The sequence below is a fragment of the Ictidomys tridecemlineatus genome, chromosome 3, assembly GCF_052094955.1.
Source record: "Ictidomys tridecemlineatus isolate mIctTri1 chromosome 3, mIctTri1.hap1, whole genome shotgun sequence".
NCBI lineage: Eukaryota > Metazoa > Chordata > Mammalia > Rodentia > Sciuridae > Ictidomys > Ictidomys tridecemlineatus.
The window spans coordinates 81,448,071-81,463,656 of NC_135479.1; the positions used below are offsets into that span (position 1 = coordinate 81,448,071).

A 15,586-nucleotide genomic window follows, 5' to 3' on the forward strand; every position below is an offset into this window, starting at 1 on the left:
CTAAAAAAAATTCATACACACACACACACACACACACACACACACACGAAAAAGGTAACTGTGCCTAGCAGTCACATAGAATTCTGAACTATTCCTATTAGCCAGAATAGAAGACTTCACGTTTCAGAGTTCATTAAGGCAAGTACACAGAAAGGTCCTGAATCAGCAACAAGAAACAATTAGCCCTACAATGAGCACTGTTCCTGTTCTATCCAAGAAGTCTTAAAAGAAAGACCTGAATAAACTGAACTGTTTCCAAGTGACTTAACTGCATCCCAGAACAAAACCCAAGAATATTTATTGGAATACAAAAATATCCAGCACTCAGCAAGGTAAAATTCACAAGGCTTGACACCCAGTCTAAAATTACCAGGTATGCAAAGAAATAAGAAAACACATATATATGGAGAGAAATACATTAGAATGAATAAATAAGGAAACTCTGAAACAATAAATACAAGTACTCTAAATGGTCAAAAAGTTAAGTAGAAACAATAAATAACTGTATAATAAATGGATAAATGTTATTACTAAAGACAACATTTGTACCACAACTGCAGAGATGTTAAAGATGCTTCCCAACCTTATCCAAGAATAGTAAGTAAAAGAAACAAAGTCAAGCACAGTGGCACATGTCTACAATCCCAGCTACTTGGAAGACAGGCAGAAAGGTAGCAAGTTCAAAGCCAGCCTGGGCAACTTAGTGAGACCCTGCTTCAAAATAAAAAGGGCTGGGCATGTAGCTCTATACATTACCACATGAAAATGTAGTGGACACAGGACACTATGCATTTATCAAAACCCACATAACATTACAACAAAGTGAATCTTAATGGACTCAAGTTTCTAAAAATTCACATAGGAGGTCAGAATATATCAAATTTCTAAAGATGAAAACATATGAGACAAAAAAAATACATGGGATAGGATTTACAGCAGGCTAGGCATTTATGAAAAAAAGATGGAAAATTCTATTTCTCAACTTTTAATTATTAGAAAATGCTTTTTCTTTTTTCTTGCTTTTTTTTTTTTTGGTGTGTGTGTGTATGTGTGTGTGTGTGTGTGTGTGTGTGTGTGTGTGTGTGTGTGGTGCAGGGGACTGAAGCCAGGGCCTTGTGCATACGAGGTAAGCACTCTACTGAGCTATATCCCTAGCCCTAGAAAATGCTTTTGCCAGAATCACTTTTCAGTATTTCACATTCTTCAGTCACAGTGTGGACCAACAGTCTACTGAGATTATTATGTGTGAAGTCTTGAGATGACCTCAGTACAGTTGGGGAGAGAGAATGTGATGGTGCACTAATACAAGTCCACCTACACGGGATATGTAGCTATGGAAGCTAACATGGGATGCACCTTACCCACCCAGAAAGGTGGGTACAATGGAACAGAGACAGCAAAATTAGGCAACTTCAAAGAAAATAAGCTATCAAAACTAACTATTTAAACTTCTATTAACATGTATAACTTCAGCCTAATTTCCATTTGGGATAACTTAGAAAGCAATGAAATGATCAAGAGAATGATGAGCCCAGCACAGGGTAGGAAATTGAAAAAAATTAAAAGTATCATTTATTCATTTATTAATTCATTCAACTTTTACAGAGCACCTACCACACGGCCAGGTCCTGTTTTAGGTGCTAGAGATATAGAGTGGAATAACATAAAAGGTCTCAAACAGAACTTACTTTCCTACTGGGGAGACACAAACAACAAGAAGGAAGTATCAGGTATTACAGAACACAGTGGCACTGAGGTCAACCCTGGGAAAATGAAGCTCTCAGAGGTAGTGACATTTAAAGTTGAGATCTAGAAGACTCCAGCCCTTTTAAGATTTGGGAAAAGCATGTGAGGCAGAGTAAGCATCTAATGCAGACCACATGATAAGGAAGTTTGGTTCCAAGGGAACTAAGCAGGTAGGCAGTGTACTGGCGGGAAAGGGATAAGAGAGGATCCATGTGACAGGTAAAAGTCTCTAAATACACATTGATTTATAAATCAGGAAAATGTGAACCATTTAAATATTTTGTATTTATAAATTATTATTCCATTCCTTAGGTATAATAATGATTACTATAAATTATTTATAAGTCCCTATCATTAAGACATACCATACTGAAAAAAAATGTTAATGAAATTATATGTCTCGATTTATTTGAAATAATCTAAGCAAGGGATGAGGAGAGTGAAGGCAAAGTGAGGGGAGCAGTACAGATGAATGAAATAAAACTGGCTTTGAGTTGACCTTTGTTGAAGCTGATGATGGATTCTACAGATTCATTATACTATTCTACTTCTGAAATCTTCGAAATTTTCCATAATAAATACATTTTAAAAACAAACTTATTTAAAATATAAAGTGGGTATTTATAAATACAGGCTTTTTTAGGGAGGTAAAGCTACTCTGATGATAACATGATGGATACAGTACCTTATGTATTTGTCAAAACCCAAACAGTATTACAACAGAGTGAATCTCAATGGACTCAAGTTTCTAAAAATTCATGTAGGAGGTCAGAATACAAAACGTGACAGATCCAGCTTTTGTGGGTCTCTCCTGCAGGGTCCCGAAAGTCTAAGAAGCACTGGCACAGTGTGCATAACTTAAAACATGTGGCTATCCATGCCAATGTCTATGGAAAGGGCCCAAGACTTTCACACAAAAAAAGCTGTTAACCTAATTACACTATCTCATACAGCAAATGACATCCCTGCAAGAACGTTACTACATGGCCATTTATCATTATTAACAAATATTAAATACCTCTAGTCAATTTTACAACTGAAAGAAAGTTCTGACAGGCATACATAAACACACATAAAAAGGTGGTAAATTGTGTAAAGGTCCTGCTATAATATTACCTTCATTTAATTAAAGTATATCATTTCTATGGCACTAAAGAAAAAAAAGATGTCAATTAACTGATGATTCATCACTGATTATAAGACAAGTTCAATTTCAGAATTGTGTAAAATGTATAAAAACTATCTTATAATAAATTAAGCCTGGCATTCAAAAGGTTGATTTAATTAAGTTCCACCTCCAATCAACTACACAAATTGTTCAAGGTACACCCCAGAATTCGTATTTTGCTTAAATTCCTCATGATTTTGGTTTGGTAAAGACTAATATTAAGGGGCTGGGAATATAGCTCAGTTGGTAAAGTGTTGCCTCGCATGCATAAGGCCCTGGGTTTCAATCCCCAACACCACGAAAAAAAAAAAAAAAAAGACTAATATTAATCTTCAAAGACAACACAGTAAGAAAGCATGCACTTTGAAGTCACATAGCCCCATGCATCTGAGACCGCCAGCATTTGCTATAATTTCTCAGTGCTTCCATTTTTTTGTTTGTTTTTGGTTTTGTTTGTTTGTTTTTTGGTACCAGGGATTGACCTCAGGGGCACTCGACCACTAAGCCACATCCCCAGCCCTATTTTGTATTTTATTTAGAGACAGGGTCTCACTGAGTTGCTTAGCGTTTGCCATTGCTAAAACTGGCTTTGAACTCGTCTCAGCCTCCCAAGCCACTGGGATCACAGGCATGCGCCACAGTGCCCAGCCAGTGCTTCAGTTTTATCTGTAAAACAAATAAAACCTACTTTCTATAGCTGATTAAAAAAAAGAAGAAGAAGAATACATATGAAATACTGGTATATAGCAAAATGTGTTTAGTCCTAAATAGAGAGCTATGGTGGGGAAGGAGCTTGTTGTTCTTCAGTTATTTTTGTTTTTATTTTGTACTGGGTATTGAACCTGGGGTGCTTTACAACTGAGCTACATCCCAGCCCTTTTTATTTTATATTTCAAAACAGAGTCTCCCTAAATTGCCCTAAATTGAACTTGTGATCCTCCTACCTCAGCCTCCTGAGTTGCTGGTATATAGGCTTGTGCTACCACACCAGGTGAGACCTGTGTGCTTTCCATTACTACATAAGATTTATATAAGGGGCTGGGGTTGTAGCACAGTGGTAGATAGCTTGCCTCACATGCATTAGGCCCTGGGTTTGATCCTCAGCACCACATTAAATAAATGAATAAATAAAAATAAAGATATTGTGTCCATCTACAACTAAAAAATTTTTTTTAAGATTTATATAAGAATGAGAATAGGGAGTCTCTTGTTTCTCCTACTAATAGTCAACTTCTTATTGATTATCCTCTCACTTGTCATATAATCTAATACCTCTATATTCTCACATCCTACCACAAAAACATCTCAGCCAACCTCCCAGTCCCGCTTCTACCATTACAAAATGTAAACCATTACACAAACCTAATGACTTTATGAAGATAACCGAACTCATCATTTCTGATTATAGTGACAAAACTGTAAATGTAAAAATAGAAGCTAACTAATTTAGGGCTGCATGTGGGTACATTGAGTGCTGTAATATTGATTTCTCCCTTAAAAGTGAGTAACTTATAGGGACACTATAAGACAATAGTGTCAGATCTACACTGCAAGAGAGGAAGACACATAGACATCATGAAAAAACAAGGGAGGAAAATGCACCAAACAAAACAAGATACTACAACAATAGAATCCATAGATAGCACAGTAGGCAAAATGTCAGAAGGAGTTCAGAATATACATAACTAAAATGATTTGGGAATTAAAGAATGACCTAAGTGAGCAGATACAGGCAAAAATCAATCACCCCAACAAAGAGATAAGAGAACAAATACAGGTTGCAAGAGATTACTTCAAGAAAGAGATAGAGATACTGGGGGAAAAAAAAAAAAAGAAATCCTTGATATGAAAGAAACAATAAGCCAATTAAAAAACTCAATAGATAGCATCACCAACAGACTAGATCACTTGGAAGTCAGGACCTCAGACAATGAAGACAAAATATACAATCTTGAAGATAAAGTTGACCTCACAGTGAAGATGGTAAGAAACCATGAACAGAATATCCAAGCATTATGGGATACCACCAAAAGACCAAATTTAAGATTTATTGAGATAGAGGAAGATTCAGAGATTCAAACCAAAGAAATGTACAATCTCTTCAATGAAATAATATCAGAAAATGTCCCAAGCATGAGGAATGAACGGGAAAATCAAATACAAGAGGCCTATATGTCACCAAATATAAAAATTACAAAAGATCTACACCAAGACACATTCTAATGAAAATGCCTAGAATACAAAAAAAGGATAGAATTTTAAAGGCTGCAAGAGAGAAAAATCAGATTATCTATAAAGGAAGACCAATAAGGATCTCAGCAGATTTTTCAACCCAGACTCTCAAAGCCAGGAGATCCTGGAACAACATATACCAAGCTCTAAAAGATAATGGATGCCAACCAAGAATTTATATCCAGCAAAAATTAAGCTTCAAATTTGATGATGAAACAAAAACCTTCCATGATAAACAAAAGCTAAAAGAATTTACAGTAAGAAAGCCTACTCTACAGAACATTCTTGGCAAAATATTTCACAGGGAGGAAATGAAAAACAACAATGAAAATATGCAAAGAACTACAATAAAGGAAAAGCCAACCGAAGTAGAAACCAAGTCAAGCTAAATACCAAAAGTAAACAAAAATGACCAGCAGTACAATTCATGTCTCTTTCACCCCTTTTTGATAAATTTTTACACATAAAAATTTAACTACTAAGTCATCTAATTTTTCAGGTCTTTGTTTATTTTGTATTTTTTTTTGTTTTCCATTTCTCTTCATAAAGTTACACAAGTTTTAGCATTTTATATGTTATATTTTAATATATAATTAACCTGGTATGTGTATATATATTGCCTGTGATGGGATGATGTATACTATTCAAGGATGAAAAAGATCAATCAGGAAAAATTATTTAATAAGGCATTTATAAAGGTAAGGGCAAGGTTGAGGGAAACCAACAAATTTTGTGAAGCACCTTTCCTTCTGTAGACTTGGGACAGGTAGGAGGTGAAAAAAGAGAAAGCCATTATGAAAACCTTGTAGGAGAAGGTGACCTAAATGAAGTTATTCCCACCAAAAGCATGATGAAACCAACTCACAGTCTAACAGAATCTTATAGGGAGGAATAAAGCACCTCACTCTACTCTTGTATATTCTAAGTTCATCTCTTTGGTGTCCCTTTCGACAGAACTCAACAAGAAACCACATAACAAGGGGACTTATCATGCAACCTACAGCATATGTCTCACCAAAAGGTAAAAGATGGAGAAAGGAGCCAATATGGCAGCCATTGGTTACATGAGGCTACTGAGTATTTGAAATGTGTCTAATCTAAACAGAGGTGTGCTATGTGTTAAACAGTCATTAGATTCCAGAGAATTAATAGGACAAACAAAATGAACATGAAATATCTTCCTAACAATTATTTTCTTTGCAAATTATGTTGGAAATGCATTGGGTTAAATGAAAATATATTACAATTAATTTCTCTTATTTGTTTAAAAAAAAAGAAGTAAAGGAGATCAAGGTAACATGTTCTGTATCTTGACTGTAGTACTATATATCTATATCTATATAGAGAGTCATTTTTTATATATGTGTTGTCAAGATTCATATAACTATAAAACTAAATAGGGCAAATTTTACCATATATAAAGTATATCTCAACAAACATGACCATAAAAAGAAATCTATTTCATGAAGTGTTTTTAAAGTGTTGGGCACATACTAACCACATGATAAATAATGGCTATTACTATGATTCATTAAAAACAACCAGCATCAGGCTATTTCATAGTGGGGTAGGGAGGGAGACCATGGGAGGAATAGATGAATTCTAGATAGGGTAAAGGGATGGAAGAGTAAGGGAGGGGGCATGGGGGTAGAAATAATAGTGGAATAAGATGGACATCATTATCCAAAGTACATGTATGAAGACACGAATGGTGTGAAATATACTTTGTGTACAACCAGAGATATGAAAAATTGTGCTCTATATGTGTAATATGAATTGTAATGCATTTCTGTCATATATCACGGATCAGAATAAAAAATTTAAAAATTAAAAAAAAGAATGAGAATAGCACCTATGAAATTCATTCAGCAGTATCATTGGAGGGAACACCAAATTAACAATTCAGTAAGCGTTTATTATGTAATTCAGCAATATACATTTGTTTGGGTACATAACATTTTAAGCAATCCTACACAAATGAAAGCTGGTTAGTAACATTTTGATTTGAAAATATTACACTTGATTTACATTAACATGAATAACACAAAAAAGTATCCTTTTAATATAATTTCAGAGTAACTACCAGTTCTGTTTAATGTACAAGTTTTTATTTGTTTTAGGAAATATCTTCAAAAAGATTTTTCATAACACTGGCGTAACTGCATCAAATCCCTAAAAGTAATGCCATGAAACTTCTCAATTTGGAGTGCTGGAATAAATACACACATTTCATTTGTTCCTACAGTGATCCTTTAAACCCAGACAGCATTTTAGGCAGGACCTTCAAAACTGACTCATTTGTCAACTCAGGATGTGACTCACAAGGGACAGGTTTAGCCATAATTCACAATTGGATAGAATTCTCCCCCACATGTGTAAAAAGAAAAAAAAAATCAAAAAACCTCAAACCCACAATTGCACAATGTCTCATCCCTACTCTCCCAATGAAGAACACATGGACTCAAATTAATACTGCGTCAATACCAACAGTCCTACCCAAAATGCCCAGGGTTAAGGGTTTGCTCCTGGGTGCTAGTCTACTTCCACCAACATGCCCCTATCCCATCCTAGGATCTGTGTTCTATGTCAGATTATGCCAGTACACCAGCAGAGAGAACACTCTCCTTCACCAAATACTTGGCCTGATATCAGAAGAAACAGAAGTGCTGGGAGGACAGGAACACATGGCGCATCTCATTTTTCTTTCTCTTGACCATTTCTCCCAAGAGGAAAGGGTCCTTTAGTTCAGGTGCTTAAATCTGAAATCTGGATTCTTCTGTGACCCTTCCCTTGTCTTTAGCTCTGACTGCCCCAATTAATCCCATTTACCATCTCAAGGCTGACTATCCTATTTCCCCATCCAGCTTTTCGGTCTCGAAGGCACCATATCACTTGGACCAAAGTTGTCAATTCCATAACTCAATACTGCCAATGCACTTTCCTTTTCTAAATTCTTCAACAGCTTCTCATTCCCTATTAGATAAAATTCAAATTCCTAATTCAACCTCAACCTCAACCTATCTTTATCTTTTTACTTGTGGCTTTATATTCTGCCACTCCCAGGCTTTGCAAATTTTTCTTATCTCACTCCTTGGACTTCACAAATCTGCTTCCTACTTCTATGCCCTTGTTCATGCCATTTTCTCTACCTGGCATGAAATGCTCCTCTCTTCTGCCTCTCCATCTCCTTCAAGATGAGGATCAATGTTTCCTTTTCAGCGACACCTTCCCTCCATTGCCTCTCTCAAAAGTTATCATTCCTGCAAAAATACTTAAAATTTCTATCAATCAGCAATATAATTCTTAACACCGTGTAAAGATGTAGATATAACAATTGGTACCCCCTACAAAATTCTCAAAAAGAAAACCAATTATTTTATCACAATTTTCTACCACAAATGATACATGATCTGACTTCAAATATTTTTTTCTGTACTGTTATGGGGAGCAATGATATATGAGCTGATTTTAAATAGATGTGAACAAACTTCACTTTTATAGAAGGTATACTTATTTTTAAAAGAAGATGCAAGTCACTCAAAGTGAATTTCTATCTGGTGAGGAATCTATTCTCAGAAGTCTCCCTGACCCCAATCAACCACAAATCCCCTATTACCACCACCCGGGTTGCAACGACCAATTTAGGTAACACCTCCCACCCACCAGCATTTTATTCCCAAATCTCTGGCATTGCCCCAGCTAGGGTGAAACTCAGTATCAAAATTATCAATTAGATAGAGAACATGGGAAGACAGAGATAATTATCAAGACCACAAACAAGCACATGTGGCAGCTTTCAGATCCAACTCCTTGAGTCTTTGGTTAACTATAGTTCCTACAGATCTGACGAGGAGGCAGTATGGATTTCAGTCTCAGGCAAGATTGAATCAAAGTCTGGATCTCTACCCACTATCCAAAAGACCCTGAATCATTAAATGGCTAAGTGGAAACCTAGTTTGCAATCTGTTAAGAACAGTAAATAACAGCAATGAAGCAGGGCCTAGGGACACAGGAAAGTCACTAAGAGATTTAAAAAAAAAAAAAAAAAAGTTCCTGAAGTTCTAGAAGTCTTCAAAATAGGTGAAATTCCATCAGTACTGCATGGCCTACTACCAAAGAATCAGGCTAGTTACATACCCACTCGAAGTCTGTTTCCTCATTGCTATGATCTCCAAATTCATATGCTAAAATCCCCCAAGTGATAGTATGAGCAAATGATTAGGTCCTAAGGGCAGAATCCTCATGAATAGGATGAGTACCCTTATAAAAAGGCCCCATGGGGCTCATTTGACCCTTTCACTATGTCAGGAACACAGCAAGAAGGGCTATCTATGAACAAGAAGGTAGGCCCTCAGCAGTCACCTTATCTACCAGGGCTTAGATCTTGGACTTTGCTGCCTCCAAAACGGGTGGGGGGTAGGGGACACGACACAACATTCTATTGTTTAAAAGCCTCTTACTCTATGATATTCTGTTACAATAGCACAAACAAACTCAGACATTCATCTAGAAAATAGGAATAATAGTGTATACCTAACACAAGGATTAGTTTTATGTCTGACATAGGCAAAACACTACCACACATCAATAGCACTGTCAACTACTACTGCAAACACCATTGCTACTTTTAATACAATGCTGCACATTCTCATCAATAAAGTCCAAGCTTGGGGCTGGGGATGTGGCTCAAGCGGTAGCGCGCTCGCCTGGTATGCGTGCGACCCGGGTTCGATCCTCAGCACCACATACCAACAAAGATGTTGTGTCCGCCGAGAACTGAAAAATAAATATTAAAAATTCTCCCTCTCTCTCTCTCCTCTCTCACTCTCTCTTAAAAAAAAAAAAAAAAAAGTCCAAGCTTAACTGCCATTTTACACATTGCAGAATGACCACAGCTTTTAACCCTGTTTCCTTCCAAAACTCTTCTGAAATGATGGTAAAGGAATCACAATGACATCAAACCACAAGGACAAACAGGAGAGACAACTGAGCACACATTTCAACAAACTTTGCAAGATGGAAAGTAGTTAGACAGAGGAGTGGTCACTACCCCTGGTCCCCTGAGAAGGAACTCAGCCATGGAGACACCAAGGGAATAAGTACCAAAGAATGACCTGAAGCTTAACCCTGACAAGATAGAAGCCACAGCAAGGACTCAAAAAAGTTGGATGCACAGGTTCAGCAGGACACCTGAAGTGTTTTCTGAGAAAGCTGAATCAGAGAGGCAGGAAAACTATAACCAAAAGTAAAAGTTTACAGTCTGAAGGGTGACACCCAACTGAAACCCTGGTAGCCAGTGTATCACTAAGCACATCAGATACAGGAGTCTGGCAATTTATTCTCTGGAGAAATTGACTAATGCCAAAGAAGATAAAGGTACTGATACTGAGGCAGATTCCCAATAAAAAGTCTATTCACACGCCAAAGGAAGTCGTCATATCACCAGCACAGATGTGCTCTCTTCCCCAATCAACTTCTCAACATCTTATTCTTCATTACATACAGTCAAGAATCACCAGGTATTTGTGATCTACACAAATAAAGAAAAATACCCTAAAATGATCAGGCACAGTGGAGAAAGCAAAGAAATGTTAAAAGTATATTAAGCATAAAGATAAAAAAGGAAAACAATACATACACACCTCAGATATAAAGAAAAGTGATACACCTATAAAATAAGATGCAACAAAATGGCAATAAAGAACAAAAAGCCTTAAATTTGAAAATACAATCATTAACATTTTAAAAATGAAAACTTATAAAATTGAGAAATCCTCCCCTGTACACTCCTTTCCTTATAAAGAAATAAATTATAGGCAGAAAGGAAGCTTGATTTTAGGGGATTCAATAACCAAACTAAAAGAAGTCTCTAAAAGAAAAACAGATAAAGGTAGATTATAAAACAAGGAACAGGTATTTCTGAAAACTGAAGAATATGAATCCAGATTTAAAAGACCCACAAAGACAAAAGAAACACACAAACCACACGCAAGCTTCAAAACTTTAGAATGCCAGCCAGAAAGACCATGAACTTTGAAAAACCACAGGGAGGGAAAAAAAAGGCTGGCTTTAGACTTTTTATGTGAAACACTTAAGACAGCAAACAGAGTGAAAATATGAATAAAATTGTAAAGAAAATTTATTTTCAACCTAATATTTTAAATTCGGCCAAATCATTTAAAAACTGAGGATAAGATGAACGCCTTCAGACATTCAAGGCCTCAAATAATTTATCTCCCATGTACCCTTTCTTAGGATGCTACTGAGAATACAATACATATTAGCAAAAAAAAAAAAAAAAAAGCAAACCAAGAAAAAGGAAGACAGGAGGTTCAAGACAGGAGAGAAGGGACAGGAAGTCCTCTGTCCAGACTGAGGCAAGAGGATGGAAGGCTCCAGACCAAGAAGTCTATAAGATAAAATCCAGTGGAACTAACAGATGACTAGATGTGCCTACCTAGGAGGAGGGCAGGGGAGATCAAAAGGTATTTAGCATGTTTCTTGGAGTACTTGAGGGAATTCATGCATAGATGTACAACACTAATCAGAAAGTTTAAAACACAACTTGCTCTAGGTAAAAACAACATGCAGAAAAACTGAATCATAAGTCCCTATTTAACTCAGAAGTAAGCAACATATATATGTACATAATCATATATACTAACTGCTGGTTTTACAAAAAAATTACACTGAAGAGTTTAGGGGAAAAAGAGTATAAGAAATCAGTTATGATATTAGGAAGTCAAATGCTTACTCTATACACTGATTTAGAAATATGAAAGTAAAAAACAAGGGAAAAATAAACAAAAACTAGCTAAGATGGCAGCAACCACTGGAAAGTAGGGCCTGGAGGATAAAAAAGCCAAAGGCAAGAGATTATTATTCTTTTTGTTTTAAGCCTCAATTCGATTTTTTAGAAACCTATGTACACATAATAATTGGATTAAAACAACTTATTCTCATACCAAGCACAATTAGTTCAATTACAAATTGGTAACTGTCACTATCAACCTAATTTGTAAGTTTCTTATTTGGAATCCTAAACTCATTTCCTTAGAAATACTGTAAAATCATGGGTAGTTTGCATACCAGTATTTAGAAGACATTTAACTCATAACAATTCAAAAATATGGCACAAAAATATTATAACCGCTTCCCTGGAAAAACGTATTCTGAGAACTCAGGAGATCAGATATACATCTCACTTGCTCTTCTCTGTCAAAGAGGAGCCAAGAAATTATTTTAAGGTAGACTGTATGAAGGAGATGGGGACAGAAAGTAGAGACCTGAATCTGGCAAGATGAAGAGTCTAGAAACACTGTAACAGATCAGTTCAATTTACACTAGAGAAAATATTGCTACTGGATACTCATCAATCAGGAGCTTCCTCTGCTACAAATATAAAAAATTGGGTTTAAAAATTTATATTATTTCAAATACTAATTAGCAATTATTTATTTTCCACCATTCCACCATAAGTATATCTTCATTTCATTCAATAAAACTTCGTCTGCACCTAAGTTTTTTACACACACATAAAAAAACAAACAGTGTTACCTTGAGCAAGTTATTTATTTATTTATTTATTTATTTTTAAAGAAAGAGTGAGAGAATTTTAATATTTATTTTTTTTTTTTTTAGTATTTGGCGGACACAACATCTTTTGTTTGTATGTGGTGCTGAGGATCGAACCTGGGCCGCATGCATGCCAGGCGAGCGCACTACCACTTGAGCCACATCCCCAGCCCCTTGAGCAAGTTATTTAAATTCCTAAAATAAAGTATCTAGAGGCAGATACATATAAACACTCAATCAATGTCAGCCTCTAGTTTTCTGTCCCCTACCTCTATCCTTGGTTGGGAGGGGAGAAGAAACACATGTAAAGTAAGTCACAAATTATATATTTTATTTTTAAAAAAAAAGCTTTACAAAAGCATGCATAACATTAATATTTTTAATTAATATGATATGAGTTGACTTACAAGCATTCATTATTTTTCCTCACCCTTACTCTCATGTTCCAGGACTAACTCAATTTGCAGTTTTAGTTCATTTAGACTAAATTTAGCTAGTTCAGGTGGACTAAAATGAGGATTAAGTACCGAACAAAATTATTATTTGATTAAAGGCTACAAACCCATACGTGTAACAATGTCTAAACCATCTGCTAAAAGCAACCTCATTTCAGTTCTGAGTTTATCTCAGCAGACCTCAAGAAAGTACTCTAACCTTAAAAAAAAAAAAAAAAAAAAGAACACTAAAATAAAACTGACGGATAATGGATACTTAAAACTTTCCCCTCAAATACTCAGAAGCACCACACCCAGAGACAAAAATGAAGGGATTGCCACAACACACAAAAGAAAGCTAAGTCTAGGTATCTGCAACTATCATACTCCATTGGGGGCCAGATCTTCCTCTAAGGGGTATATCTAGAATCTACAAAGTCCCAACTGGAGAACAGCATCAGTTTCTTCCACAGTAATTCCCCAAACAACAAAGCTAAGTAGGTAAATAAAATCACCAATCGACACAAAGCCAAGTTCTCCTTTCCCTTCAAAGTATTCACAGCAGGCGAGTGGCCTGGAAATGCAGATCAGTCCAAACCCCAATGAACCTAACACCAAAAGGATACTGCAGAAGCGAAAAGATCTGCTACCTGGCGATTCACCTACTCTTTAAAAATATTCTTATCGGTTTCAAGATTTGAAGGCTGACATATTTCGTGCCACCTTCCCCTCCCTTTTATTTATCCATGTATTTATTTATTTTGTAAAAGTATGTTAGCAGAAAGTATGAGCAAACAGCGTGGCCTACTGGGATATCAAAACCTGAGCCAATGGTTTGCCAGTTTAGTCTGAAAAGCGAACTTCCAAGTATCCCAAACTCCAGGACCCTCGAGTGACACACACTTTAAGGCAACTTCGCTGGGCCGGGAATAAAAGATGTTCGACGCCGGACTCCAGAGAGCCAGGGGGCAATGAAGGGCTGCAGGAGGATGGAACGGGCTGGATCCGGGTCTCTGGCTGCAGCCGGGGGTCCCCAGGGCGGTCGAGCAGTAAGGGCGAAGGGGAGGCCGGGAGGTTGCCCGGGGCGGGGGCCAGGCAGGGACCACACCTCCAGGCCAGCACGGCAGGCGGAGGCCGGGGTCCCGGGACCCCGAGGCGACCCCGGCCCCGCCAGGGGCTGGCGAGCGCTGGGGCGGGGAGGGGACCGGAAGCCGCGCGACGTGCCCACCCCGGCCCGGGCGGCCCCACTCACCGATCAGCCGGCGCACCTCATCCTCGCTCAGGTAAAGGCTCACGCTGGGCCCCGCGGCCACGGACGGCAGCGCCGGGGGCCGCGGGGCTGGGGCGGCGGCGGCACCGGGCGCGGGCAGCAGCGGCAGTAGCGCTAACAGGAGCAGCGGCGGCGGCGGGGCCCTCAGGCCGCGGGCCCCCGGGAGGCGGCCCCGGCCCAGCAGCCCCAGCCGCGCCGCCCCGTGCATGGCCGCCGCCGCCGCCGAGAAAGAGCCTCGGCCGCCCGCCGCGCCGCCGCCCACCCCCGGCTCCGAGCCCCTCACAGCCCCGAGCCGGGGGCGGCCGCCCAGCTCATCGCGCCGCCGGCCCGTGGCAGCCAGCCACCGCTTCAGACTGCCGGAGCGCGCCGCCGCGCGGCATCGTCCACTGCTGGGGGCTGCTCGCCGAGGCGCATCCGTGCGCGCCGCCGCCGCCCCGGGAGCGCGTACGCACGCGCGGCCCGCTCGGTGCGGGACGCGGCCGGGCCGTGGGCGTAGAGGTTTAAAGTGCCCCTACTGAGCAAAGAGTTCTTGGGACGCCCTAAGTTGAAGAGCCGGTTCCCGCCCTACGTTGTCACCGCTTCTGGAGTTTGCTAGTCCACTGTCTGTAAGCCTCCTTCGTTGTCAAGAGTGCAGGCGACAGACCACGCCTGCAGTCGAGTGGGCGCCCCAGGACCACGGAAATGCCTGCGTGCGTGCGCTGCTCTGCTCTGGTTGCGAAAGAGAAACATGCGTTTCTGTTTAGTGAGAAAATGCAGATAAATAGAAATAACCCGTTATCCCACCGTCGGAGGTCAACTTCAACATTTCCGTGTCTATCCTCATGGGTTTATACTATATACATCTTTGTACTTTACAGAAAGATCTTAGCAAACTTTAGCAACTTATTTTTAATGGGTTACAAATTTTTGCTTCTTATCCTTGTTCTATGTTACTGTGATCAACCTACATCTGGAATTAGCCCTGTGATGCGTGACAAGTCTCGACAACCCCCCAATTATATTAAATAATGTGCAAAAGTGTGTGTGCGCTTGTTTCTGTGCACATTGTGTGCGTGTGTGTGTGTGTGTGTGTGTGTCTAGGTTAAGCAACAGAGAAGTGGTACGTGTATTTCATTATTTGTTCTAGGGAGTTTACACACACACACACACACAAAAAAAAAA

The 15,586-nt window shown here is 38.8% G+C and overlaps 1 protein-coding gene across 2 annotated transcripts in view; it reads right to left on the reverse strand.

The window, feature by feature from the left end:
• Positions 1–14,827, reverse strand: part of Ryk (receptor like tyrosine kinase) — an 88,187-nt gene extending 73,360 nt beyond the window's left edge. For both annotated transcript variants that reach the window (XM_078043342.1, XM_078043341.1), the window contains exon 1: positions 14,408–14,827. In XM_078043342.1, coding sequence (XP_077899468.1) covers positions 14,408–14,633 — 226 coding nt within the window. In that variant the 5' untranslated portion in view covers positions 14,634–14,827. The remainder of the gene's footprint in view (positions 1–14,407) is intronic.
• Between the last annotated feature and the right edge of the window lie 759 nt (positions 14,828–15,586).